This window comes from Chelmon rostratus, chromosome 14 (assembly GCF_017976325.1).
Source record: "Chelmon rostratus isolate fCheRos1 chromosome 14, fCheRos1.pri, whole genome shotgun sequence".
Classification (NCBI taxonomy): Eukaryota; Metazoa; Chordata; class Actinopteri; order Chaetodontiformes; family Chaetodontidae; genus Chelmon; species Chelmon rostratus.
In genome coordinates, this window is record NC_055671.1 from 18,358,672 (window position 1) to 18,385,180 (window position 26,509).

At 40.9% G+C, this 26,509-nt stretch overlaps 1 protein-coding gene across 1 annotated transcript in view; it reads left to right on the top strand.

The window, feature by feature from the left end:
- LOC121616824 (rap guanine nucleotide exchange factor 6-like) overlaps positions 1–26,509 on the top strand; it is a 147,009-nt gene that overhangs the window by 11,239 nt on the left and 109,261 nt on the right. The window contains exons 2-3 of the mRNA XM_041951638.1: positions 22,924–22,994; positions 23,874–23,930. Coding sequence (XP_041807572.1) covers positions 22,924–22,994; positions 23,874–23,930 — 128 coding nt within the window. The remainder of the gene's footprint in view (positions 1–22,923; positions 22,995–23,873; positions 23,931–26,509) is intronic.

Here is a 26,509-nt window from a genome sequence, read left to right on the forward strand (position 1 = left end):
CACTTGTGATGCCAAGCGTCTTTTTAAAACCTGTTCTGAAGTCCCTCATTCGCACAGCGGGCCCACAACAACAGCCTGGCTTTGTCCTGCTGGGTATTGTTTGAATGTAAACACGTCAGCTTTTCCTGTGGGTACCGCCAGCCTCACAGCACAGCAGCCCAGGGTTTCCAGTGTGCGCGCATGTTTGCAAGCGTGTGCAAACAGTGTGGCGTGTGTGTATGTGTGCGTGTGCGTTTTGTGTGTGATGTGTAGCTACATTCCACACATGACAACAGGCGTGAACAGGCAGATATCGTCAGCTCTGACCTGTTTCGTTTGTAGGGAATGTGGACCGAGGCTACAGGTGGGCTCACCTTGCATAGTTTAGTCAACCAATGACAGGGTTACCTTGACATTTCGAGCACCAGTTGATCATTTGCTTTCCACGCAAGGTTGCCTGTTGTGTCAAATAAGGACGGCTAATGAGATGCTTTACAAATTGTTTGAGTTTCCCTGGGGTGTCTGGAGTCTTACATTCTGTATAAAGTGGGTTTTCTGTGGAAAGTAGGATTATGGGATGTTGAGGAGTGAGTATTGAGTATTACTTCATTTTACATTCAAATACATCCTCTTTATTCACTGTGGCCCATACATTTGGAATATTTGCACTTCCCATACACTTTAGGCCTCTGGTTGGTGTAGTTCAAAGTGGCTTTCCATGAACAAAACAACAGCTTAATTTCTGAATATGAACAAAGTTACAGACAACCAGCAATAAATCATACATGATTACTTATTATTACAATTGTTGGTCATTAATTCTCAGTCTGATTGATTCAGCACTAACAGGGCGTGATACCACAAATCCTCCAGTCTTGCCTCTTAAGTATTTTGGCCCTCTTTCTATCCGAGCAGAAGAAGGCCAGGAAGCAGCTTGTATAACAACCTGTTGCCACAGCACTCTTCTTAAAACAGTTTTATGACCTTGCAAAACTGGTCTGGAATGTGTGTCAGAAAAAGACGGCAGCAGATACTTTGAGCCGTGTGTTTGTGAATGAGTGTGCAGTACTGATTGTGCTTTTATCTCAAAGTTTAAATGTTTGTATGTAGTCGAACAAATTATTGCTGGATGATATGAGACAAAAAAGAACATTAGTAGTAGATTTTTTAGCTTTTTTTGGTCCATACATGAAAAAAATGCACATTATACATTATTTAGCCAAGTGTATGCAGTGTCATTGTTAAAATATTACATTGTCCAGCCCTAAAGAACGTCTGTAAACATAAGACCCTCTACCAAAAGTCTGTGTAAGAAGCAGCACATAGTAGACATGGATGTTTAAGAAGTAAGCAAAACTTGCAGATAGAGTTTCATAATGAAGCAACATTTGAACAGATTTCACCTGAAGAAATTCCCCATTGCTTCTCGTTATGGATATAGATGACAACATAATTAGGGTGCCAACTAACAATCGTTTTCAATATTGATTAATCTGCAGACTGTTTTCTAGGAATTCCTAGGTCAATTCAATGTTTGGTCAGACTTGTCAGAAAATGAAGAAAAATGCCCATCATAAAATAACAGTCAGGGTGATGTGTTCTAATTACTTGTTTTAGCCAATCAGTAGTCCAAAATCAAAAGATTTTCTTGAATTTTGCTTTTAGCTACTGATTATCAAAATAGTTTTAATTTCTCATGGAGTAACCATTTCAGCTCTCAACTTAATAGTAAATTACCATCACTACATTTAAAGTAGATGTTGTATTTACTGTTCATTGTTGGCAACTTGATGTACTTTGTCTACAAGGCTTTCAAAGTGATGCTGTAGCTTTTACTGATACTGTTTTAAGATCCAGAGGTGTTGCTGTCAGCTCTTTGATCCCAGTTTAAGGTTCTATATGGTTTATGGTTCTGTATGTGGTGGAAGTGACAGGTGTGAGTATATTGTGAAAGTAAAGTGAGGTTAGATGTGCACGTAATCCGCAGAGCACTAGTGCATGCGATGTCATAAAAATCCCCATGACCGTTGACCCCACAGAGAAGTGGCTGGAGTGAGCAGATGTGGGATTCTCTCCTGTAGATTAGCTGTGCTGGTATACAGGAAAACCTCATAGACTGTATTTTTAAAAACATTCTATCATGCTCTGCAGAAATGACCACCCCAAAATTCAGAAAGGCGTAGTTTAAGGGACCGTCAGAATCTGGCTCAGAGTTCCCATTCACGTCAAAGCAATTTTGACTTACAGTACATTTACAGCTCCCTCCGTTTATCAGCCACATGTTCTCTATTATCCGTAGATTGTGTTACACTGGCGTCCTGCATTATGTAAAGCTATGCTGCCTTTGCAGTAAGCAGAGCTGGTGTTTAGTATCGCTCCACACTAACTTGACATAGAAACATAGAAATATTCTGTGGCTGTGTGATATCATCTGGAATCAATATCAGGATTAATTGTCACTTTTAAATTGGCAATGATAAGTGAAACTTTCTTTATAAATACACTTTTTAAAAGCACTTCTTAACGGTCTTTTGCTCCCAAGATTTTCTGTCCTCACATTGAACTTCTTATTAATTCTTTTGCTTCATAAATAATGTCTAAACGTTTCCCTATCTTCCTGGATTCATCTGCTATTGTGTTTAGTGGCGTCTAATAGTGAGGTTGCAGATAGCAGCCAACTCCATACCCCTCGCCTCACCCTCCCCTACGGTGGTCATATGAAACGGCACAGGTGAAGTGTTTGGTTTTTCCATTTTGGGCTAATGGTGGACTCCGTGGAAGAGTACGCGCTCCGTCTGTAGATACAAAGAGCTCATTCTAAGGTGATTATACACCACTGAAAGCATAATTCTGAATATTATATTTCAGTCCAGCCAATAGATCCCCCTAAATCCTACAGACTGGACCTGTAGGACAGAGAAAAAATATATATATCACAGAGCATTAAAAGCATTAAAAGTTTATAGTCAAGAGAAAGTGACACTCTCACTCAATATAAAACCTGTGTTTGTGTTGCCTTCTGGCCAATGGAGGCCTCACTCCCACAATAGCTTAACTGAAACAAATGATGGAGATACTCTTAAATATTTTAGGCCTCTTTGTCCCATCTATTCAGTAAAGCGACTGCCGATCTGTTAAAGCACTGAGCTCTTCTCACTGTGTAGCCTATCCCAAATAACACTTATCAGTTTCACTCAGCCACCATCGAGATGTACATAGCGAAACGAACCTGTTCCTGCCCAACTATCTCCACAAGCCACCACACAGCAGGTTACAAAAATGCAAAGAAGCTGTTTCAGTGTTACTCATGTGCCTTCTTGTTCTTGCATTTTTGACCTTCTCGATTTGAATACTGCTGTTTGTTGCCACAGCAATAAAACATGTTCCCGATATGGGGAGACAGGCAGTAAGTAGGCTTCAAACATCCTTCCCTGTAAATCCCTCAGAGGCCGGGCTGTAGTCAATAGCAGCAGCATTCCTTGCGGTAGCCAAGCAGTGCTGATACACGAGGGAACGCATCCTGGAAAAAGACCTGATGTGCTTTCTTTTTATAAACCTCTTTCTGCCGCTTTGTTTTGCCCATGAAGAGAAAGAATGTCAAGCGGGGCAATGTTAGTGCACAAACCATCTCCAGAGGTCTGAGCTATTGACAGCGAGTTATGCAGATGAGTCAGGACTTGAAAACTAAAAGATTAAAAAAGCCTCTGTGTGTTTGTCTGCGTCGATATTGTGCGTCATTTCCACTGCATGTGTGACCGCTCTGTGAGCTGTTGGAGTTATGTGAAGCAGTGGTGCGCACAGATACAATGCGAAGTGATCTAGAGCTGATATAGCTCCATAAGAAGCTGTTTGCAGATTTTCTCCTTTTCAGTCAGTACATTGTTAATGGCGACTGGGAGTCTGTGCAGGTTTTTATTTTGCTTTACAAACAGAAACTAGATAAAGTGTACCTCCTGTTTTTTCTGTTTATTCTCACACGGTCCCTTAGGGCCCTGATGTACCCAGAAAAAGCACCAACATATGTGTTTTGTAGCAACTGTTGTGTGTTTCTGTTAGAGGAAATGTCAATTTTAGGATTTGAAATATTGCAAATAGAAAAACTAGCCAACCTGTTTCTTACTGTTTTTTACTGTTAATCTCTTTCAGTCGTCTTGTTATATATTATATCAGAATATGACTGCAACTGGTAATGTAACGTTAAAATTTAGGTTTCTTTGCACTGACATTGTCAGCCCAAGGTCTTAAGTAGAGCTTTAGCCGGATGAAGCTACAACTCCAGTCTGTCAATCAGTTTGAGAAAGAAAAAGGCTTGTACTTGGTTTGAGTCTTCTTGTTTTTAAAGTTTTTCGGAGCTCTGCCTTTCACGTGTTTTTGGTGGATTTTTTGGAAGTCGCTTTGTAGTTCTTGGCAGAGCGCACAGGTAGAAGGTTATGCAAAGAGGCACACCTGCTAGACATCCTTCAAGACTTTGTATATATTCTTGAGCATTTACAGCCTGGGACCATAGAAATGTGGTCCCACCGAGGGATTCCAGCTCAGTTGCTGTTATTCTTGTATGTGGCCGCACATCATTTGAAGCCATGACCTGTTTCCGACCTTGATCCATAGCATCAACTTCTGAAAGGGGCAAATACTGTGCCTCTGTGCAGAAGATGACCCCCACTCTTCATCAGACCACTTCTTCACCCTACATCACTGCGCACAAATGGAACAAATTTGCGTATAATGTAAGAGTGAGCTGTGAGAACAACAAACCCTATTTTCCCAATCATCTTACTGCCAGTGACATGAACGCACAATTTTCTACCAACGTTAGAGTAGTTGTGGTTGATTAGATGTTCCTAGTAGTAGTTAGATAGGCATGGTTCAGTCCATTGTCATGAAAATCTGATCAAACCACTTCCCCACGCAGTCCTGATGATGCAATTTTTCAGGGACTGTATGACTCACGGTTTTCCCTTAAATTGTAGTCAAACAGATAACAGAAAAAAATTCTTCCAGCTCTGAAGTAAAGGGGGATGTACAGTGAAGTGGTTAATGGATACCAGTAATCTGTGTTTGTTTCTGCCAAGTCTGGAGTTTGTTTCCATTACAAAACTTAATATGTGATTCAACAAACACAGAAAGTCTATCCTGAGTTTATGAATCCATCACTCAGTCGTGGATCACAAAAAATATGACGTCCCGTCCAGCTGTAAGTAGCTGAGATTTTGAAAGTCTGCATCAACTATCTCACCACCGAATTGTCAGGCTGCCAGCTGCTTCTATTGAGTGTGATCGAGTCTGGAGCGCTGACAGATCCCGCAGATCCCACTGTGGAAACACTGGAGTCACTGTCCACATCACAACAGAAACCGCTGGCTGCTGAATACCGTCCGACCGCCGCTTCCTATTTAGCTCTCCGCTTCAACACCTCTTCTCATTGTAAACTAAACCAGGATGCTAATGTTTTAGCAGCCTTTTGGGTGACAAAAAGAAAGTAAAATCTTTGAAATTTTGTTTCAGTGTTTTGATTTTTCTTACTTTGGGTCATATATTGTTCATTGCCATAATAATGATTAGGTTAATAGTAAAGTTAACAATTATCCATGTACTTATTTGGACTTACTATCTGGTCCTTTTGTATCGTCATTATGTTTCTCTTTTACAGTTATACATAGAGATTACCTGTGTGGTGCTCCAGCTTCCTCTAAGTCTTCAAAGACATGCAGATAAAGTCAATAGGCAACTCTAAATTGCCTGTAGGTGTGAATGTGAGTGTGAATGGTTGTCCGTCTCCATGTGTCAGCCCTGTTTTTGACTGTCGACCTGTCCAGGGTGGACCCCGCCTTTCACCTGGTGTCAGCTGAGATCATCTCTGAACCAAACACACTCAGACAAAATAAGATAAGATATGACTTTATTGATCCCACAACAGGGAAATAAAGATGTTACAGACAGCTACAACAGCAAGAACAAAAAGGAGGTGTAAAAAAAGAACAAATACACAATAAAAAGGGATACAAAATAAAGATCAACTATAGATGTACATATAGGGTAAATATAATATTGCCACGAATATTTGAATTGCACATGGAAGATATGGATAATAAGGTGCAGTGTTTTGTACTATTGCACAGTTGAAAATATGTAAGACAGTAGAAAAACAATATAAAAGTAACAGTAACAATACAATAACAGTAAAAAATATGTAATATTTGCACGGACATAGAGTTTAGTTTATTAATTCATTGATTTTCAGATCATGTGTTGCTAAAAATATCAGCTGTTGTTGTTTGGTAAACAGTTACCGGTATTGTTTCGGCATACTTTTGCTAGCAAGCAGCTATGATTTTCTGTTACACGCCCTTTTTTCTCAGGCTTGAGTACATCAGAGGAATGCTTTGTCTTCAAATATGATCCTCTTTTTTTGGCAGACTGTCTTTATTCTCCTTCCATCTCAACACATGCCTCACGCACATTGAGTGCAGCAGCTTACCTGTTATTTTAATATTCAAAATCAGAGATACCCTAATCTATTGCAGGTGAAGCTAACGCCGGACCTGCAGATAAGGGATCAGAACGCAGTGTTTTGTTAAGGGGAAACATGACACTTGCTACAAGGGCTTGTACTGACAACATTCCCGTGTCAGAGACTGATGCCAAGCCACTTTGCCCTCCTTTCTCAGATGTTGTACGAGAATGAAGTCGAAAACGACAGATGCAACTTTTTTCCAGCTGGTCATTTTTCAATCCAGGTGTGCTTGTGCACTTATCACTTGTTAACTGGCACACTCTAGTATCAGAATTAGATGTACAATACAAGAATATATAGGATTATGTGCTGGTCTCATTGGTTTAGGGGTGTTTTGTACGTATTTATTGACCTCTGCATATACCTAGATGTTGCAGTAACAATATAAGCTCATATATAAGTATATTAACAGTATCTGCAAGTTTGTGCAGTGGGCAACCTTCCACTAAAGGCATACGTAGGCTGTGTGGAATTCAGCAGTATGCACCTGGAGGCTGACAGTGTGATTGAGCAACAGGTGGTTAACCAGAGTGGGAGTGCATGAAATAGTTTGCATGTGTCACTAAAGTTCCCTTCAGTGCAAGTGGCTTGCTTTACAAAGACTTATGAGTAGTGCGTGTTGTGCAAAGCTGATGATAACGTGCATGCAAACATAATGACATGCATAGTTTGGGCAAGCATCACAAGACAGTAGTAGGAATGCAGTCAGTTTGATTTTCTGTTCCTTATTTTGACTCACATACTCTTTTACTCACTCCCTTGTGTGGCAAGTCATCCATTGTGCTCAATTGCTAAATTACTCAGTTTATGAATCAGCCATTTGCTGACTTGGTTCCAGTACTGGTTCATTCAGTCAATTGTTTATTCAATCCTTTTCATGCTTAATTACTTATTCTCTCACTCACATTTTCAGTTGTGTCCTCGTTTGGTTCATTCACTTATCCACTCATTTGCCACTTGTCGACACACTTGAGCAAGGTTTTCTTGTCTTTCACTTACCGGAAGTACCAATTTGCGTGGTCACTGGTCATTCTCTCGATCACTTTTTTGGCTTGTTCGGTTGACTCCTTGGCTGACAGGTTGGGAGGAATGCAGAGCGCTCACTTCTGGAATGCTGAGAATGTGACAGCTGGATTGCCTGAGCTTCCCGCCTCCCTCAGTGACACGATTGTATTAAACCATGAATCCAAACATGGTGGCCCATTCATGACAGAGAAAAGCTTCTCACCCCCAGCCTGAAGCTGAAAAGGTCTCATCTTATTGAAAATGATACCCTGTCTTTATATGGCTCTTGGTATCTTTTAAATATACTGTATATGTAATTACTGTGTGTTTGTGTGTATGTGTGTGTTTGTGTGTGTCAGAGGAAGGAATGCGGTCAGAAGTTGAAATGCCGCCTTAAGAAAGAGCTGTATTTAATGAAAAACCTTCTTATCTCATTTTGGGGCTGGGGCACTGCAGACACATACATGATTTCACTAAAGCTACACTATTATATAAGTGATGGCAATTTATTTTTTCATTTATGCTCCGTATGGCAGGGTTAGATGGCCTAGCCTTCAATATTTTTTCAATACTTTTTTGCTGTCACTATGTGTGGAGGTGCACCGCAATGCAGTAGGCTAAACACACTTTCAGTAAAAGTTGAAGACAGCTGTTGGACATTTACAAGCAATTGTGAAACTGTGAAAACTTTATTGGATAACAAATTCAGCAAGTACAGCAAAGGTTCTTTAAAAATGATTTTATATTGGATTGACAAAAGTTACATTGTCCTTTATGCCAGGAAACAAAGCACCATCAGTCAGTGAAAGATCAACCTTTATTCCCCATAGGTGGTACCACAGTAATTAATTTTGTAGATATTGATATTTGATTAAATGTTTTTAGGTATTTATAAATGAAAAGAAGAAATGATCTGGTTCCAGCTTCTCAAATTTGTGTACTTAATTTCATCTTCCCTGATTGTAAACTGAAAATCTCTGGAGGTTATGGACTGTTGGACAGAAAACAAAACATTTAAAGATGTAATCTTGGGCTTTGGCAATTTGTGACAGCCATTTTTCACAGACAAACGTCTAATCAATTAATCGAGAAAATAAAAAAAACAGAGAATAATCATTAGTTGGAGCTCTAGCAAACATACACAGAGTCCACAATAGAGTAAAAATACATTAATTACATTACATTAATTAAAATATGTAGCAGCAAATTAACAGTTACTCAAAATGTTGTATTAGCAAAACTTCACATAACTAGTATAATAACTAACTTGGTTTGTGGAAAATTTATTGCAAAAAGAACAAAATTAGCAAATCACAAAACAGCTGTAATAAAGGAGTACCTACAAATAATGTTCCAACCAGAGTATTTGAGGAGTAAATAGAAGCTTCCTGTCAGTGTGCTTGGTTACAGAGACAGAATATATGCTTTTTTTCATAAAGGAATTCTAGATTACCTTCTAATTAAATGGAATTTATATAGACTGTGCATTTTTGTTTTCAAGTAATAGGACTTTCTTGGCTGAGGTTTTGTCCTTCAGGTTGAACTACTGTACATGCAGCTCTTATCTGCAGTGCAGTGCTGGCCTACCCTTTGACACAGTCAACATGCATCACACACTTCAACCAGATCAAATCACAGCCGCTCATTCCTTTCTTATCAGACAGTTACACAGTTTGAACCATAACAGATGCATTTATGGAAGTCCAGTGTGCGCAAACGCACATCCACAGGGCGCTCGGGGAAAAACTGGGCCACGTCACACATCGCTCTCTGGCTAATTCATGTGCAGATTTGCAAAAAAACTATGCAAATGGTCCAAATGTCTCCAATTTAATTGTTTTTTTTTTGGGGCCTTACATGGTTGGCAAAAAAATTAATGTAAAAGTATCTTCTCGTTTTCATCTAAATTAGTAGCTCTAGGATGGGTGCAAGAAAATGCCCTAAGATCAATGAGTTCAATGACACAGCTTTCATTTATGATATACTATCTGTCCTAGATACATACTTAACAAGTGTGAGCAAACTCCTAAGTCAACTACAACTGTTTGCAGTCCAGTCACCCAAAAGCATTTTTAATGCAAGGTGTCATTGATAGACTTTGGAGAGAGAACTTAGTTGACAGGAGGCCTCTAGTTGAGTGGAAAAATGTAATATTCAGAAATCAATGTTCCTGTGCAACAGGTGGCCTCTGAAAGCGACCATTTTAGGCATTTCAAACACATGTATCCGTGGAAACCCAAAGAAAAGTTGATCTGTCTTGCAAGACTAAAAAGCATCTAAGTAGTACATTCACTTGTGACTGAAGTGATTTACCGCCAATAACAAAATCCAATTCAAAATCCATGCTGACTTCCACCGTTCCGCTGTCATTTTGAAACATTTTATTCCCTCATTGTGTTCATGACAACCAGAGCAGACGTCATGACTTGCAAAAGTGACTGTGAGTTGGAGGTCCAGGTAGGCACCTGGACATTTCCTTCCTGGAAGGGTTAGATCAGCCTCAATGGCCAAATTGACTGTATTAAGGAGGATGAGTGGGGCTGTGCTTCAGGAGAGGACGTCCATTGACTCAGCAACTATGAGCAGACAGAGCAGCTAAGTAGGCATGTCAGAGGAACAGAAGGAGACAGATTGATCTCTCCATATGGAAACCTCTTCCACACATATATCCTCTGAGACGGTTAAAGTGAGGTTAGGTTTTGTGATGTCAGTGATCACTTACTGTATCTGCCATCGACAAAGAAAATGTGATGACTATGCATAGCAGCTTCTGATACATGCGGTAATATGTTTTTAAGTGTTGTTTTCAGTTTGTTTCTTTGTTTTTGTCAGAAATTGTTATATCTCTATATGCACCTGCCCTCAGGTATGCACTCTCATAATGCTGTATTTTGTTATGCCTGCTTTGCCAGATCACACGCTTGTTGAAACCAGGCTTTTTTGCTTGTTAACAAAGAATTAAAGATTGGTTGCACTGAATGTTCTTACAATCATTTTCTTATCCTGTTGAGGGTCACAAGAAGAAGTTGGACTTTACATCACTGGCTTTGAGCTTACAGATATCAATAAGTGTCACTTGTCAAACTAAAAATATCAGTTAATAACAGCTGTTATACTATATCAATATTTTTATAAAGCTATAAACATTTGTTGACAGAAGATGACGGTGACTTGAAGTTACTTGTGTGTTCTGATTTTCCCTACCTGATGTCCAACATGACCAAAACCAAGACCCCAACCCAGCCTGACCCACGCCTTTAGACCTGACCTAACTGAACCCGCCTGGTATTGCCGAATTTCAAACCTGACCCGAAAGGCTATATTTTTGTTATTTTAAAAAACACAATTATGTGCCTCACAAATAAAAAATATGTAATCTGACAACAGCAAGAGCCGCAAACTAGAGCTCAGCAGCACACCAGCACAAAACATGTATAACATCTACCAGCTGTTAAGCCTTAGGTTTAGTGGCAGTACACATATTGCAGACCAGATATCAGCATGTAACACTATTGCATCTCAAAATAATAGCTGATTTTCCTTATCAGCTAGTCGATCAAAATGAAAGTGATGAGCTAGATCACAGATTGATGTGACTGGTAAACTCAAAGCGTTGTTGCCAGCTGAATTTGTCGAGAGGCAAGAAAGTTATAATCCAGAACAGGACTTTGTACCACATTAGCACTGCTACTGGCAACACATGACATGCATCAACGCAGACAATTGGCTGAGTCATATGAGAGAGAATGAGAGGGAATTTTTTTTCTGTTAAGTTTAATTTAAAATAATTCAATATGACCTCAAAGATGAACACAGCAAAACTACCCCAAGGGGTCCTGACAACTGGCCATGTCTCAGGTTTATGTGGAACTTACACTGCGCTTTTATTTTGTAATCTTGTACTGTACAAGCAATTTTTTCTGTATTCTAGAGTGATTGATATGGAGCTGTGCTATTGAATTTTGCCTTGTGTCTACAGCCAGAAAAAGACTGCTTGAGTTTAAACTATTCTGTAGTGCTCTTGAAAAGCTAAATTAACTATCAGTCCTTCCAGCTGGTGTTCCCTGTGGCCATACTTGGAAGTCTAGTGTGATGACATGTGTAAACAGTTAGTGTGTGTATGATATATTGTCCTTACTTTTGCGTTCTGGATGTGTTCTTTTTCTGACTTGTTTTGATGTTGGTCGCACTCAGGCTTGATGCACCACGGTTAGATTTGTTTTTGTCATTGGGGTGGTCTGGACTTCATTAGCCTGTTTCATTCGCCTGGTTTTCAAGGCAGAGACTATATTTGTCCAAGGACTGAGAACGTTTCAAGTACCTAGAGTTGAGTGAGTGAGAGAAATGTTTTTTTCGCCAGCCTCTGTGGCCTAATCTGCAGTTGGTGAGCTCAGTCAAATAGTGTTCCGCCCAGTCGGTCCACTGTTAACTGGAAATTACATTGGGTTATGTCTACACAGATAAGAAGCCATTCACTGGCAGGGATTTGTGTGCATCTGGTGTGTGTCTGTCAGTGTAAGGTCACTGGAGGTTTGGCTGTGTAACTTAAGTGATAACATTGTATGTTTGCTTGCGATGTTGTGATTCAAGACGACACACCATGGTATTTTCCATGCAAACATATTCAAACTGTATGTGAATGTGGGCACAGGGTTGTTTTATTGTCCTGGGGACACAAGCAGAGCGACTGGATCTGGAGAAGGGTGTTGCTCAGATTTTTGAACTATGTATTTTTTGCTTTTGTACTGGTTTTTATAACTTTTCAAAAATACTATTGTATTCAAACGGTCATATTTTTCCTGCATTGATGAAAATTAGCATGTGTACTGACTATCCAGTTTCTAGGCTATGGCTTAATTGTGATAGTCTGCATCCTTCGTCAGCCCCTGTGCCCCCCACCCCCAACACAAATAGTGGCTTTGGCGTAAGGAAACCTTTCTAGGGTGCTTTTTCATGTAACCAAGAACAATGAAGCATAGACATGACTCCTGTTTCTTAATTGTTAGTAGTGGTTAAATTTTGCTGATGTTAGAATTGCTTCACCAGAGAGACCATGCATTCCAAGTTCACCTGGTTCATACATGGCCAGGGGGGCTTCAGAAACATCTGAGGCTTGCATGAAACCAAACCAAACAAAAACAGAATTAATTCTTCAGGTCCCACAGGCTAGCTAAAGCTGGCAAGCCCAGCTTTAAGACACTTAGTGCTTTTTGTCTTAGCAGTCTCATACTGTGTCCTGTGCAAACTCCAAAATAGTTTGAAAGCGCAGAGCCATGCTGCTCAGCTCTGTTCTGGATTTATGATATTGCAGTGAGAGTGTGAGAAGCGGAACAGAGCTGCCTGTCTGAACAGATTGGTGAAAGAGATCAGCTATCTGTTCCAATATCTTGGCTATGTGACAGTCTGCCTGTGGCTGAAAGGCCATGCAGATGACAGCTAGGTGTGGGCCAAGCGGGTGCTTGCTTCAGCTCCTTTACTTTGACTCCTACAGAGAAGCAGAGTTGCAGTATTCATTTACATGCTGCTTCATGTTGGTCTTTGTATATTTCTGTGCCTGCCTAAACTTAGCAGCCCACCCTCCAAACTTTCCCTGTCAGCTGATCTCTGTCTGGCAGGAACCTGCAGTAACCGAGTTCAGCTGAGCACTGCGTGTTCAGTCTCTAACATCTGCTGCTTTGAACAGACATAAAGCTCTCTGGCTGCTGTGTCCTCCACTGCTGAGGCCAGCAGAGATGGTGAGGGGTAATGGGGGAGAAGTTAGAGAGGCAGAACCATGAAAGACAAATGAGTTTAAAACCGCGGGTGATGAAAAGCTAAGTAGCTAAGTGTTGAACTCTCAAAACTTATAGCTTGAGTAATTAAGATTAACTATGGAATAATGTTAACAGCTCAGTAAATGAGGACATGTAACAAAGGTGCTGACTGTACTCTTGTCAAGCGAAGGGGATGATAGATGAGTGCAAAATGAGTTGGTAATGAGAGGGAGCAAGAGGGAGTGGAAAACACTTATGAAATTATTTTTAAGGGTGTTTAAGATGTCTTTGAAATTTGTGAAACCCAATGGGCAGCGTGGGTACAGTATAATTAGTACAGATGAATCATTAAAATTTTCACAATTTAAAGCGTGAGTAGTAGCATTTATTAGATTTATAGAACCTAATATCCAGTGATTAAAGTAACAAGATCTAATTTCCCTGTGTGTCAAAGGCCAGCAGTGCGGCTGATATTGATGATGGGCTGCATCACTTTTTCAAGCAGTGTGATTGATTTTTTTCATCAATAAAACATTTCGAAAGTAGCTGTTTGCTTCTGCAGCACAGCCTTTAGCCAAAACAACAGAGTCATTGAAGAAGACGCCCTGAGAACAATGGCTTCTACCCATTTGATGTCTTTAGCCAGTGAAGGTGTTCTGAACGATATGTAAATGTTGAGCCTCAAACAACCCCGCCACATGTGAAGTGGCATACAATGCAAACACAGCAACAACGAAGAGAGCTGAAAATGTGAATGGGCATCTTTTCCCGCTGCCACAGAAAACTAATTGCAGGCAAAAAAAAACCCAACTTTGTATGCCTACTTCATTCATTGCAGCAAAAAGCTGCAGCTAAGATTACATAAAGGGTCAGATTTTCCATTTCTGTGTGTGGCAGTGTTTTTGTGCGTATGTGTGTGGCTGTTTGGTTTGGCTGGTGGAGAGAGGGCAGCTGGTGCGGTGCTTTCTGGGCCAGATTCGCTCTTCGCTGTCTTTTCTAGGAGCGCAGACCTTCCCAAACACAACGTCAGAAATTATAGTACAGCATTTGCAAAGTGACAGTCTGAACTTAGAGCTGTTATTTTCGTCAACTCCATGTTTTGCCGGTGATTTCACGAACATATGTACTGTTAATGTCGTTATGCACTTCAGTCAAGTCAGTTTCTCTTTTCTGGTCAAGACTGACGCCTCCCCCTCCTCTCCCACCCGCCTTTCCGCTCTTTCCATAACCCGCTCCACCACCAGCACCACGACTGTCGTCACGGGGCTTTTTATGAACCCAACTCCTTAGTTTTCAGTGCGGAAACTCTCAGGATCCAGGATTTGCACTGTATTTGTTTTCAGCGTTTTTTTGCTTGCCTTGCCACACATTGGCCAGTGTCTCTCTCTGTGCTTTAAATGATTTGCCGAATGATCAGACTCATGTGTGTTTAATTGTGCAGGATCACGGTGTGGTGAAAGCTTGAAAAACGGCCTTTGAAGCTTTTTGTGCTGGCAGTTTGAAGCCCCTCACTTTGACCTGCGCTTGTTCCTGAGAACGATTACTCTGTTGAGTATAAAAGAGACTGAGCTGTGAACAAAAAGAGGAGATTTAAGACTTAAAGTGCTGCAAGTGTGCTTGAAACCTCACACTGATGCTGACAGCGATAAGGCCGGGCTGCGCGATGGAGCAGGGGATTGTCTGTGAGCTTCTGTGCTGTATGGATAATGATCCTGTCTGGAGTTATGATACCATGGGATCATAGTTGACCTTTTAGGCCCCTCTAGGTTTAAACCATTAAGGCTTTAGGAATATTAATGTTATATCGTGCTTGATGTTAAGCTTTCACTTGAGCCTTTAAATGTCTGGTAAGGAGATTGTGCAGCCATGAGTAATAACCATGGGTTCATTTTTCTCCGCTTCTGCAGCTTTGATCCCAACATGACGTTATATCAAGAATAAACATGTATGTTCCTCCTCTAGCTTACATTCATGAGGAATTACAGCAGTCATAATCACCACTGTGTTGTAAACATAATCAGTCCTCTTATTTAATGCAAGTGCTCTCGTGTTGGCACACTTGCTTACATGAATTTCATGTATCAAAACATTGAAATTACAGTAATTTCAACAATAGAAGGTGCTCCAAAATCTAATCAAGTCATATAGTCTTCGAGGAAAACCCGGCGGAGTTGAGTAGGAAGTTTATGTGGCGAGCATCACCATAACAACCAGCTAGGTTTTGGGACAAGGAAACAATGAATGAAGCAGTCTTGCTTCATTGCCAGTAGGTCTTGCCAGTATGCTGGGTCATCACCTGCTATAGTCTTGCCATCATGGTAGTGCAGGTTTTCTGAAATTGAGCTGGTGGAGTACAGGCCTTTCAGCTGCTTGTCATAATGTTCCTTTAAAGGACAAGCACAGACAGCTACTTAAGATCACTCTCCATCTGATTCCATTGACCCACCAGCTCATTTAGGTTTATGGTACAGTAGAGAGCACTCATGCTGAATTCCCATCTCATGAAGCCTCTGACAATCTGACATTTCTGTTGAGGCCTGTTTGCCCTCCCCGCGTCCCTTACTGAAAGTGAAACGGAGCATCTTCATTCAGTGCAAATGTTTATGATGGTGGCTTACCATGACGCAGTTTATAGACGAGAGTTGACCCGTTTGAGTGTTGCAGCTACGGAATACAGGCTGAGTACTGGCATGTTCTGTGGGACGCTGTAACTTCAGTGGTATCCCACAGAGACGTTTGATGTAACATTTTCTGTTTTTGAGCATGTGGGGCTTTGTGGTTGTTATATATGGACTTTGTCAAAATATTTAAACATATACTAGCAAAATCACTGTAATATGAGACTCTGCATCTCTAATTTTCATCCTATTTGATCCTCTACTTTCACATATAAGTTAATTCTAATTATTTTCAGTGATTTACTGTGCCTTTGTAGTTTTGCATTTCTGTGCAATGTATTGACAACAAAACTTTTATTTTGAGGATGTAATCACCTGTGTGTGGTTTAACACACTTAGTGACACATTTCTCTTTCAACTTCTATCCTCATGTTCTGACAAACTGTCTTTTATTTAAAGTTTTCCTATATGGAAATCACAAGATGGAATGTTTTGAAAGACTAAGCTGATAATTAAAATGTGTGCATTTTGGTCCCTGCCCTGCCATATCCCAGCGCAATGTTGACACAGAGGCTTGATCAATCAGTCGTCAATGTAATGTAAATGTTAAAGGATGGATATGCAGGCAGGATGTTAGCCAAGCTGTTTGTTCTGCTGGCTTGAATGGGCTTGTTGTATCGCCTGTCCACAATATCCTCTCTGTCTCAGCGACAGACTCTACTGACATACTGTACATTCTGGTGGAGGCGGGTGTGGGCTGAGGGGTGATTGAATTCTCTACGATGGCAGACTCAGCTGGAGACAGACGTGGGGCCTCCTCAAAAGTCCTTTTTGTGCAGAGATTCAATGGAAGAATTTTGAACTTCAGCAGGTTTTTGAATGTTTCTTGCCACCGCTGGGTCATCACCTGCTATAAATGACATCTATGTTCAAACTAGCAAATGAAAGCAACAACACTTCTGACAGCATATAGGAAGAATTGACATCCATGCTTTTCTTTCAGTCAAAAAAGGGGTTAAAATGATATTGCTGGCCTCAGGGACATTAAACATACCTGGTACATAAAGAAAAGCTAAACTCCAACCGGTTCCTTTGAAAATCACAGCCTCCACAGTTGGAATTTCAAGGTTTTTGCAACAGCGGGGTGTTTTTTTTTTTCTTACTCACGTAGGAGTGCCTCAACATATCTTGAATTCTGTGTTAATAGGCCGTCTCTTGATGGGGCAGGAAGAAATGTCGTGGGTGGGACAACAACATCCTCTGTACTGCAACAACTTGCTTTTGTGCGACTGGTCCTGGTTCTGTGCTGCCCCAGCTTGTTTATGTATGAGTAACCGACATACTTTGGCAAGCCACATGTCAAAAATATCAGCATCCTGTCGCAGTCAGGGGTGCTAGAAACAAACACGCAAACATCTACTGTTACTGTAAAATGTGAATAAAATGGCCTCACCAAAGTAAGATGGTCAGATTCAAGGTCTGTGGTCGGCTTACATGACACCTCTGGCACAGGCTGAAAACATCACTTTCCCACTGCAGTAACACACATTTTCAGTAACTTCTCTTTTCAGTGTGCTCTTGCTGTAGCTGCTGCCCTAATGGAAAATATAACTAATCCTTTTTAGATTAGTAAAATCAGTAGGTAGTTATACAGGGCTGGACCAAGTCGTATTAAATAATGAGAGTGATGCTTCTGCCAGGAGGTGGCAGCATCAGCTCTGTAGCTACCTGAGTCACACACATACCCTCTGTCAGCACATACACACACACACACACACACACACCAGCACAAGCACAGCAAGCTCAGAGCATCACTGATCAGCTCCATTTGTCTTGCTTTTAGTTTGACAGCCACACCTCTGAGGGTAAGATTAGACTTGATTTTTAGATATTTCGGCGGTTAGTTGCAGAACGTGCATCTTCAGAAAGTCAACTTTTTAATCATTTTGAGAAACAGCATTTTTCTCTCCAGTGAAGACAATTAATCCGATTTGATTCTGCCCATGTCTTGTGAAGCCATGTGCAACTACCCTAGCATCTTTGTTCTGAGACACTGAGTCGCACGTGTCACTTTAAAGTAATATCACTAGAATATTCAAAAATCTTAAAAATCAACTGTTTAGAATTGTAAGCATTAAACCCACTGCAAAATAGCAAGGTGTAACAAATTTAAAGAATTGATACTCTGGTATTTTTTTTTTTTAATTTTAGCGTAATTTTAACAATTTGGAATAATTTTTCCACTGTTTGATTTTGACCGTATCAGCGTGGTTTAAATGAAATCCTTACGGCCTCAGCTGGTGATGAGTTAATGGATGTCTCTCCTGAGGTTGTGACATCCTAATCACAGATGGGGTCATCAGGCCACCACATGAGCCTCCAGGGAAGACAGGCCAAAGGTCAGAAGTCACTGAGGAGGGTCGGTCCGCTGCCCTGTGCTGTCCTGAGGGAGGACAATCAGAAAACAATGCACGACACGTGGGCTTGAGTCTAACGACATGAAGGACATGGCTTTGATAGTTGTAAACCCAGATCTGACCTAACTGTTCTATTTAATGTGTGTATTTTTTTATGATTTCACACATAGTTCTCAAATCATGTTTGAGAATGAGAATTGTCTACTTTTAGAGGTGCGAGAGTTGACCGTCTGATACATCAAATTCAGTGCATCAGGGATGTTTTATAGTCTTTGAACGTTAAGACAATGCAAACCTTCACTTCACAGAATTACTGTCTGTGAAAAGAGCTTTTAAACTTGAATCCTGTGCATATTTAGTGGCAAAAACCAGATAGTTTCCCTAGCGGAGGAACCACAGCCACCACACCCTCAGTTCAAGTCCGAGCAGTGTATCTATGTATTGAGGGCACAGCGAGAGAGAGATTGGCGTGGGGGGGTTTTGTGATCACATTACCATCCTCTCTCTGGGAGACCACCGATTGAAACGACAAAGCAGAGATCCCCTCCTCTGACATCCTGCTATCTGTCTGTCTGGGCCTATTGATGACCTGCTTTGGACTAGTCAATACATGAAATGGTTACAGTTGGCTTCACGGACATGTGAGGTAGTAGTAACAGATGCACTGCGTGCGTGTGTGTTGTTTAAGGGCCGTGCGGTAGAATAAATCCATATTTGTGCCACTGTGCAGGGTGAGCTCTCTGTGGGTTATCTCAGGACGTGGTGGTACTGTTGTTTTAGATCGCTTTGCAGCAGATCAGTAACACAGCATGTGTCATCTTTTGATTCAAATGGAGTCACCAGAGCAGACATTCACATGACCCCAGCAAATTAACACGGTCAAGATCAGCACTGAGTCAAACATTCATCAAACGTTGATTGCAATTGTGATAACTGGTTAATCATCACTTTAGCACATTTCCTGGTTCCAGCTTTTGAAATGTAATTAATTAATCATAACATTTTAAGGTGATTGCCCATAGAGAACTTGTGAAGAAACAATAAGTAAAACACATTCTTGAGTGGAGATGGGCTCTATGGAAGTATAGCTGCATATGTAGATTGTCGGGAGGATCGGTTTGCCTCCAACGTACCACAGGAGCCACGTTATACATAGTGTCACTGGTGAGATAATGTGGTTGTACTACTCTGTCTTTTTGAATCAAGCAGAGTGTTTAATGTAACCCAGGAACACTAGCAAGCAGGGTTAAGGTATTGGGTGCTGTCTGGCCTAATCTGTGCCCACACGCTAGCTAGTCGCCCCAGGCCTGTATGTCCTGACATACACACACTTACTGTACATTCACATGCACATACACACATGCATGCTCAGCAGCATGGCAGGAGTGCTTACTGCAGCAGTTTGTTGCGCTCACTAACCCAGTTAACTGCGATTTTAAGTCAATACAGTTCCACTTTCTCACCACAGCGAACCAGGCTTTTCCATGGCTGCTCTCCTCCCTCTGTCTCTGCCTCTGCCTCAGGATCAGTAAATGGAGGTTACTGCTCTCGCTGGCCAGGTCAAGCTCTCTGTCCTTCAGCATTCAACTCTTATTTAAATGTCTTAGACAGAGCGCACTGTTTTCAGTGTCTTAAAGCGCTTGCGGTTTTTTTTTTCTCTTAGAGGGAACTCTACTCTTTACAGTTGTCAGATATGTCTACTCAAAAGTGTGAATTGCATGAAAGAATTAAACACCAGTGGACATTAAAGCACAGAGTGTTTTAATTTATCGCTTTGTTTCAGGGGTCCTATGGGGTGTTTCCGTAGCAGGAACTAATAAGCTGAACCTGTGTTTCAACCAGGGGAACCAAAGACTACATGTATTTCATTTATGATCGTTCCAGATGCTAAAAATGTCCCTGCTACTTTCCAAAAGTTCAGGAGCTTTAGGGGTCAGTGACTGGTCAGACAGATGAAGCGGCATCTGCAACTTGCGTACCGCTCTACTCATAAAACAAGGAAGTTATCTAGTGTCAATATGAGGATGAGACTGGACGTTTTTAAGTATTTTTAGAAACAAAGTAAAAAAAATCAAATCATTAATGAGAATATACCATATCGTCGTTTCAGCCAGGCGTCTCCCTGTGTTCATAACAGACTTGAGACATTTCCAACCTGTCAGTCACCTCTACATTCTCATGGCGCTATAAATAAGACATTACTGGCGACAAGATAACACTCAGGTAGCACAGCAGCAGTGTTGCACAAAGCGCAGGGAACACACCTGGCAGACTGGTATTCATCTCTCATCTCTCACGTTAAATCCTTGCTCCCTCCCTCCTTTGTCTGACTGCTCGCTGTCTCTCGTCGTTCCCTCCTTTCCTTCTCTCTCTGTCTTTCTCTCTCTCTCCTCCTCATGCTTACTTTCCTCTCTCCTCCTTCCTTCCTTCCTGTGTCAGACAGAGCCAACCACACATCAGAGGTGTGTCGGTCCATTGCATTAAAGGCTCCCCAGTCCCCAGAGTTCATCTCTGCTTCCGCTGGCTCCCAATGCTTGACTCAGTTTACCAGTACCCACATGCCATGTTCACACACACACACACACACACACACACACACACACACACACACACACACACACACACACACCAGTAGCTACAGAATCTCTTTTGCTCTGTCTTTCTCTGCTGTGTTGCTTTTTTGATATTACTGTTATATTTCTGTAACGCTCTGCAGTAGTTCCAATTATTCTAATCGATTCCAATCTATTATAATATCTCACATGCCACCACTCTGATTTGCAGAGTCTCGGCTTCCATCTCGCCACAGTTTGTTGCAACCTTATCAAAGTGCCATTAAAATGGCTGAAGGGGTTTGTATCATTTATAAGAGAAAACATATCTGCTGTTTCCTGAAAAAAAAACAAAAAAAAACACACAATTTAATTGTTTCTTGCTTAATTTCTATTTATCTGTGTGTTTTCGACTGGTGTGATTTCATGTGCTGCCCTCTCAAAGCACACATCAAAGTTTTGTCTGGCTGTCAGTATTTGTATGAAAGGCTCGACAATAAATTTAAACAAATCCTCAATCTGCTTAAGCACTAACTCAACAAAACCAGTAGCGAGGAAATGATATTCCAACAAAGGCAACATACTGCAAATATGAATTTGTGCTCAAGGGATTTTCTGATTTATTAGTTTCAGATTACGACATAGTGGCTGTCCCAATTTTTCCTGACTTCTTGCTCAACTGCTGTTGTGCTTTGGCTTTATTCTCAAGTGAAATGATTGTTAAAGAAAGGATTTCTTTTTCTTGTGTCAATTTTAGTCTTTCACCAAATAATAAACGCATGATGCTGGACCTCTACATTGGCTACTTAATTCCGATGATTTGGGTTCAAACTTGAACTTGGCTGAGCTATATAGGAAAAGCTTGACATTTTGTTCGCTTTCTGGAGGAGAATTAAATGAGAAGACTGATACCACCCTTATATCTGTACAGTAAATATATAACTACTACCAGTAGCCTTCTGACATAGCTTAGTATAAAGACTGGACACTGGGGGAAGCAGCTAGACTGGCTCTCTTCAAAGTCCAGGACAGCTTGCCATGCAAGGAAGTAACTGGTCCCGACGAACAAATAGTCCAGCACATAAACTTCTGTGAGATGGTTAGGCTAGCTGTCTCCTCCCGTTTCCAGTGTTTGTGCTAAGCTAAGGTAGCCATCTACTGGTAGCCTTATATTTACCATACAGACATGAAGGTGGTGTCAATTCTCTCGCTTAACCTTTGGCAAGAAAGCTAAACTGAGTATATTTCCCTATATATATGTGCTATAAACTATTATACATGCAATACAAATGTTGACATGTTTGATGTATACTATATAGCATCAGTTACACTAGAACAGAAAACAGGGCTGATTTCCTGAAGGAAAGAAGTCATGGGTTCATCTCTGTAATGAACTGGCCTTTGTCTATCTGTGTGTGTACATAACCAGTCGACCATGCAGTCCACCTGTTAAAGTAGCCCTGTGGTCTCAGTAGCCACAGTCTTTGTTTGATCCTACAGTTGCTTATAGGAAGCTGTTCCCTTCACACACACACACACACACACACACACACACTCTGTCAGCCTCTTAATGTTTTGACAGCTGGCCCTGATAGAATACTATTTTAAGGCCGTGGGTGGATATATCTGTGCTTGTCTCGCTGCTGTCATGTGCGTACATAAGTGGTATGCCTGCCTGTCTGGTTTGAGGGTGTCAATTTGATAGGCAGCGTTTGGCGTACTCTGAGTGGCCTCTATCAAAGTGCTGCACTAGATGTGATTTGCATGATGCTGAGACATTCCACACCTTCTAAATAATGAGCTAATCTTTTAAAAGCTTGCAGTTTTTAAATACTAAACACACTCTCTGCAGCTTGCAGATTTTGCAGACTTTCGTGTAAATGCATATTATTTGGAATGGCAGTGAGCATTTCTGAATTGGCTTCCCGCTATTAGCACAGATCACCACAGTGTGTGTGCACGCCATGTCTGTGTGCGGAAATGCGAGATCATTGATCATTGAATAATTTTTCTTTTTTTCAGATTTTCTTATTGGATGCTGTGATGATGTTGACTATTTGATTCTATTGTCTTTCTGTCCTGCAGGATCTCCACACCATCTACTGCCACCTCTACCACATGGACGTCCTCTCTCACCTTAGGGAGCATCAGCTAAGGTGAGTCTTTTTTTTGTGCTGCTGTTAAAGAAAGTGTCAATCACAGTTTCACATCAGCACCAAATTCATGTCAGAATAGCCTTTAGGCCTACTTTCTGCATGACTTGTTCAATGTGGCACACCCTCCCTGAACGGGTTTAAGAGTGCTTAGAATGTTTTTGGCAAACGCCCTTTGCCCCAGGTTGGTCTTCACCCTGGCTTTATCATTCACCAGACATTCAGGCTAAGTTGTCTTTTAGACTGTCATACGCTCACACAGAGCATGTTTGAAATGTTGTACTTAAGTCGGGTTTTCTCGGCTAGTTTGACTCAGTTGAGCAGGTGACAATGACATTTGGACAAGAAAATGCAGGTCTGAGCCCTCTCCCTAACAAACATCGTTGTGTGATGATAATCTGAACCATTTCCAAGAAATGATTCCACAATGCAGAGCTTTAGGAGCACACACAGGCAGATATAAACATCCGATAGATTGCAGTTTCTCATTCTTGGTAAAGAATGATAAAATGATCCAAACCACATAGTATGCTAACAAACTTGTCCAGTTATCTGGCTACAGTACTTATGAGTCTTTTTGACTTGTGTTTACAAACTCTGGTTCTCTTTGAATTGGGTTCAGTTGATCATAAACGCAGCTAAATTCTGCTACAACTCACACCAAAGAAAATGAAAATGCTGGCTGGGCTGCAGCCAGAAATTCAGTAGCGGGTCACTTTAACACTCTGAGCTGATAGACAGTAATGATGGAGTCTAAAATGGGACCTCTTGGTGCCTTCTGAGGGGGGAAAAAAGTTTGTGTGTGATGGATTGTGACAGCTAGAAATGTAGTAGGGATGTTTTACGAGCGAAAAATGTAACATCTTTGCCTTTCTGTCTCAGGTCGATGTGTACCTCTGCCAGGTATGAAAGACATGAGGCTAACCACATCCTGTTCTAGTAAGTAGAAGTTCTCACACTGAGTGGGAAGTGCTCTGCTGTGTTCTGCTGCACTCACTCTCTCTTTTTATTTAAATATCTGTTGAGGAAAGCTTGTTTTATTCAAATATGTGTTGTTTTTTTATGTTTTCATTACCAGTATTTACCCAGTTGAAGTAGGGCACCTCCTGCTTCACAATCACAGAATCCTTAACACTAAGGAGCTACACCAAAGCAAATGATACCTTGCTCAGGGGCACATCAGCATAGTTGACTTACAATAAATGTTGCGTTTTGCATGACTATTGCCAGATGTCACACATATTTTTATTGTTTCTGCAATGTAACTCATATATACTCATATACCAGTTTACAGTCTTGTGCAGTTTGTTTTCAAGACCATCTTAAATTGAGTTTTAAATACGTGTTGAAGGATTAAGCAGTTTCTGTTGTTGTCAACAAATCCTATTAAAAAGACCCATAACAACACTGTTCCTCAATACTTTCTGACTTCCCAGCCGGTCTTTGCTCCTCAGTCCCAAGACAAAAAAACGGCCACAGATATATCCACTTATTTCGAAAAAAGCTAAAAATTTTGAAAATGAACAGCTGGGAACTGTAGTTTTTAAACAACTTTACTCAAATAGGAACACATAGTACATTTGTGCTAATGTTTATGCTAATAAAGGAACAGCTCAAATATTTAAATAGTCTTTGGACTGGACTTAGTCTTCGGAGCTCTGTGGCTCAGAGAAATAAGATATATCAGGCTTTGATACAGCTTTTTTCGTCGGATCATTTTATTGTTGGTTTTGGTCTTTAACAGGACTTCATTATAATAAAAATATCACCAGACTTTTATACACATATTTCTAAACACTCACATCTCTCAGAGGTCAAGAATCAGCAAGAAAATATAACAAAGAAAAATGTGGATTTAGGCTGTGTTATGTGCTGCTTTTTGAATCAACATTCGAGCTGTCCAGTAAATGTTCAAGTTTTCTGCTGGAGGTGTTTTTGTATTTTAAGGCCCACTTCAGGTTTAAGATACTATTGTCCGGATGAGATCAGTGATCTAGAGCTGATGGTAATGTTGACAGATCCACCAATAGCCTGTCTGCCAGTGTGTGAATAAATGGATACCAGCTGTCAGAAATAAGTCATTTTAGCATCATGCCCAGTGTGGATTTGGAGGAAAACTAGTCAGGAAGAAGACTGATTATAAGGCGAGGTTAGATGATGACATGAGAAGAGAAGGAAGGAAGAGGAGGCAAATGAGAGATATGAGGAGGTGTAATTAAAAGAAGACACGAGAGGAGAGGACTGCAGAGGAGGAGAGGAAACAAGAGGTGAATATGCTGAAGAGAACGAAGGAGGAAACGTTTGCAGTGTCGAGAGGGAGGAGAGCGAGGGCAGAAATGAGGAATTCGAAGCGAGGTCGACGAGGGATGAAGTAAGAATGCGCAGGAAGTGTGCGAGACAGAGGGAGGGCAAAGACAGATGAAAGGATGAGAGAGAAGCTTCACATGCTGTTGATGTATTGTCATGCTCGCTAGAATCACATTAGACACTCAGCGGTTTAATTTGCCATCGAATAAACACACATACACACACAACATCTCTCTCTCAATACACTCCCCGGCCTCTCTACCAGGGGCTGGTCTTAAGTACCTTAACCCAGAACAAAGCACCTGCCATGTCCAATTAGTCTGCTGATGCGTACACACACACACAAACACACACACTACAGACAGCAGATGAAAGCAATCAAGGTCTCTCCAATGAAACCATAACAGTACTTAATCATGCTGCCCTCACTTAAACCCCGACAATGCAACAAGAAACTGTTTTTTTTTCTCTCTTTCAAGCATGTTTACCTAAAGCAACAAAAAAGACGGCAGAATAAATGGTTGAGTAAATGATGCACGCAGTAGTAGGACTGCAACTAATGATCATTTTCAATTTAGTGTAATTTGCCAGTTATTTTCCACTTAATTTGTTAATCTATAAACATGTCTCCTCATTATTTCCTGGTGTCAGAGGCATCTTAAAATTGCAAAAAGCTGCAAATGCTCACTTTTGAGAAACTGGAACCAGTGAATGTTTGATATTTGATTGTGACTTGATAAATGATTAGTTGATTGACTTTCTGTTGACACTATACATTAGAGCGTTCAGCAAGCTTACTGTTTTCATCATGAAGGTCCAGTTTTCTTTGTTTTTTAAACCACAGTTGTCATTATTGCTTCCTTTGTGAAGCCTTTGAAACACACAGAGGCTGAATCAACACGCTGCCATAACTGAAATCACCGGTTTAATACAATATTTATCGTACAATCACACTTTAATACGTGACGTGATAAGTTGCGTGAAAGAATCTGATCATGCACATATTGTTGTCTCTTCTCCCAAACCAATTACAGAAAGGGTGAGGCTCATGTTGTGGTCAGAATATTTCATGTATGGTTGGATGCAGCTCTGTGATGTTGTTTACCCAGGTGGTGCAAAGAGATGGATATTATGGGGAAAAAGTGATGCGCCGTATATTAGAAGATGCAATAATGGAGACATACAGTGATCGTTTTCAGTCACAGTGTGGA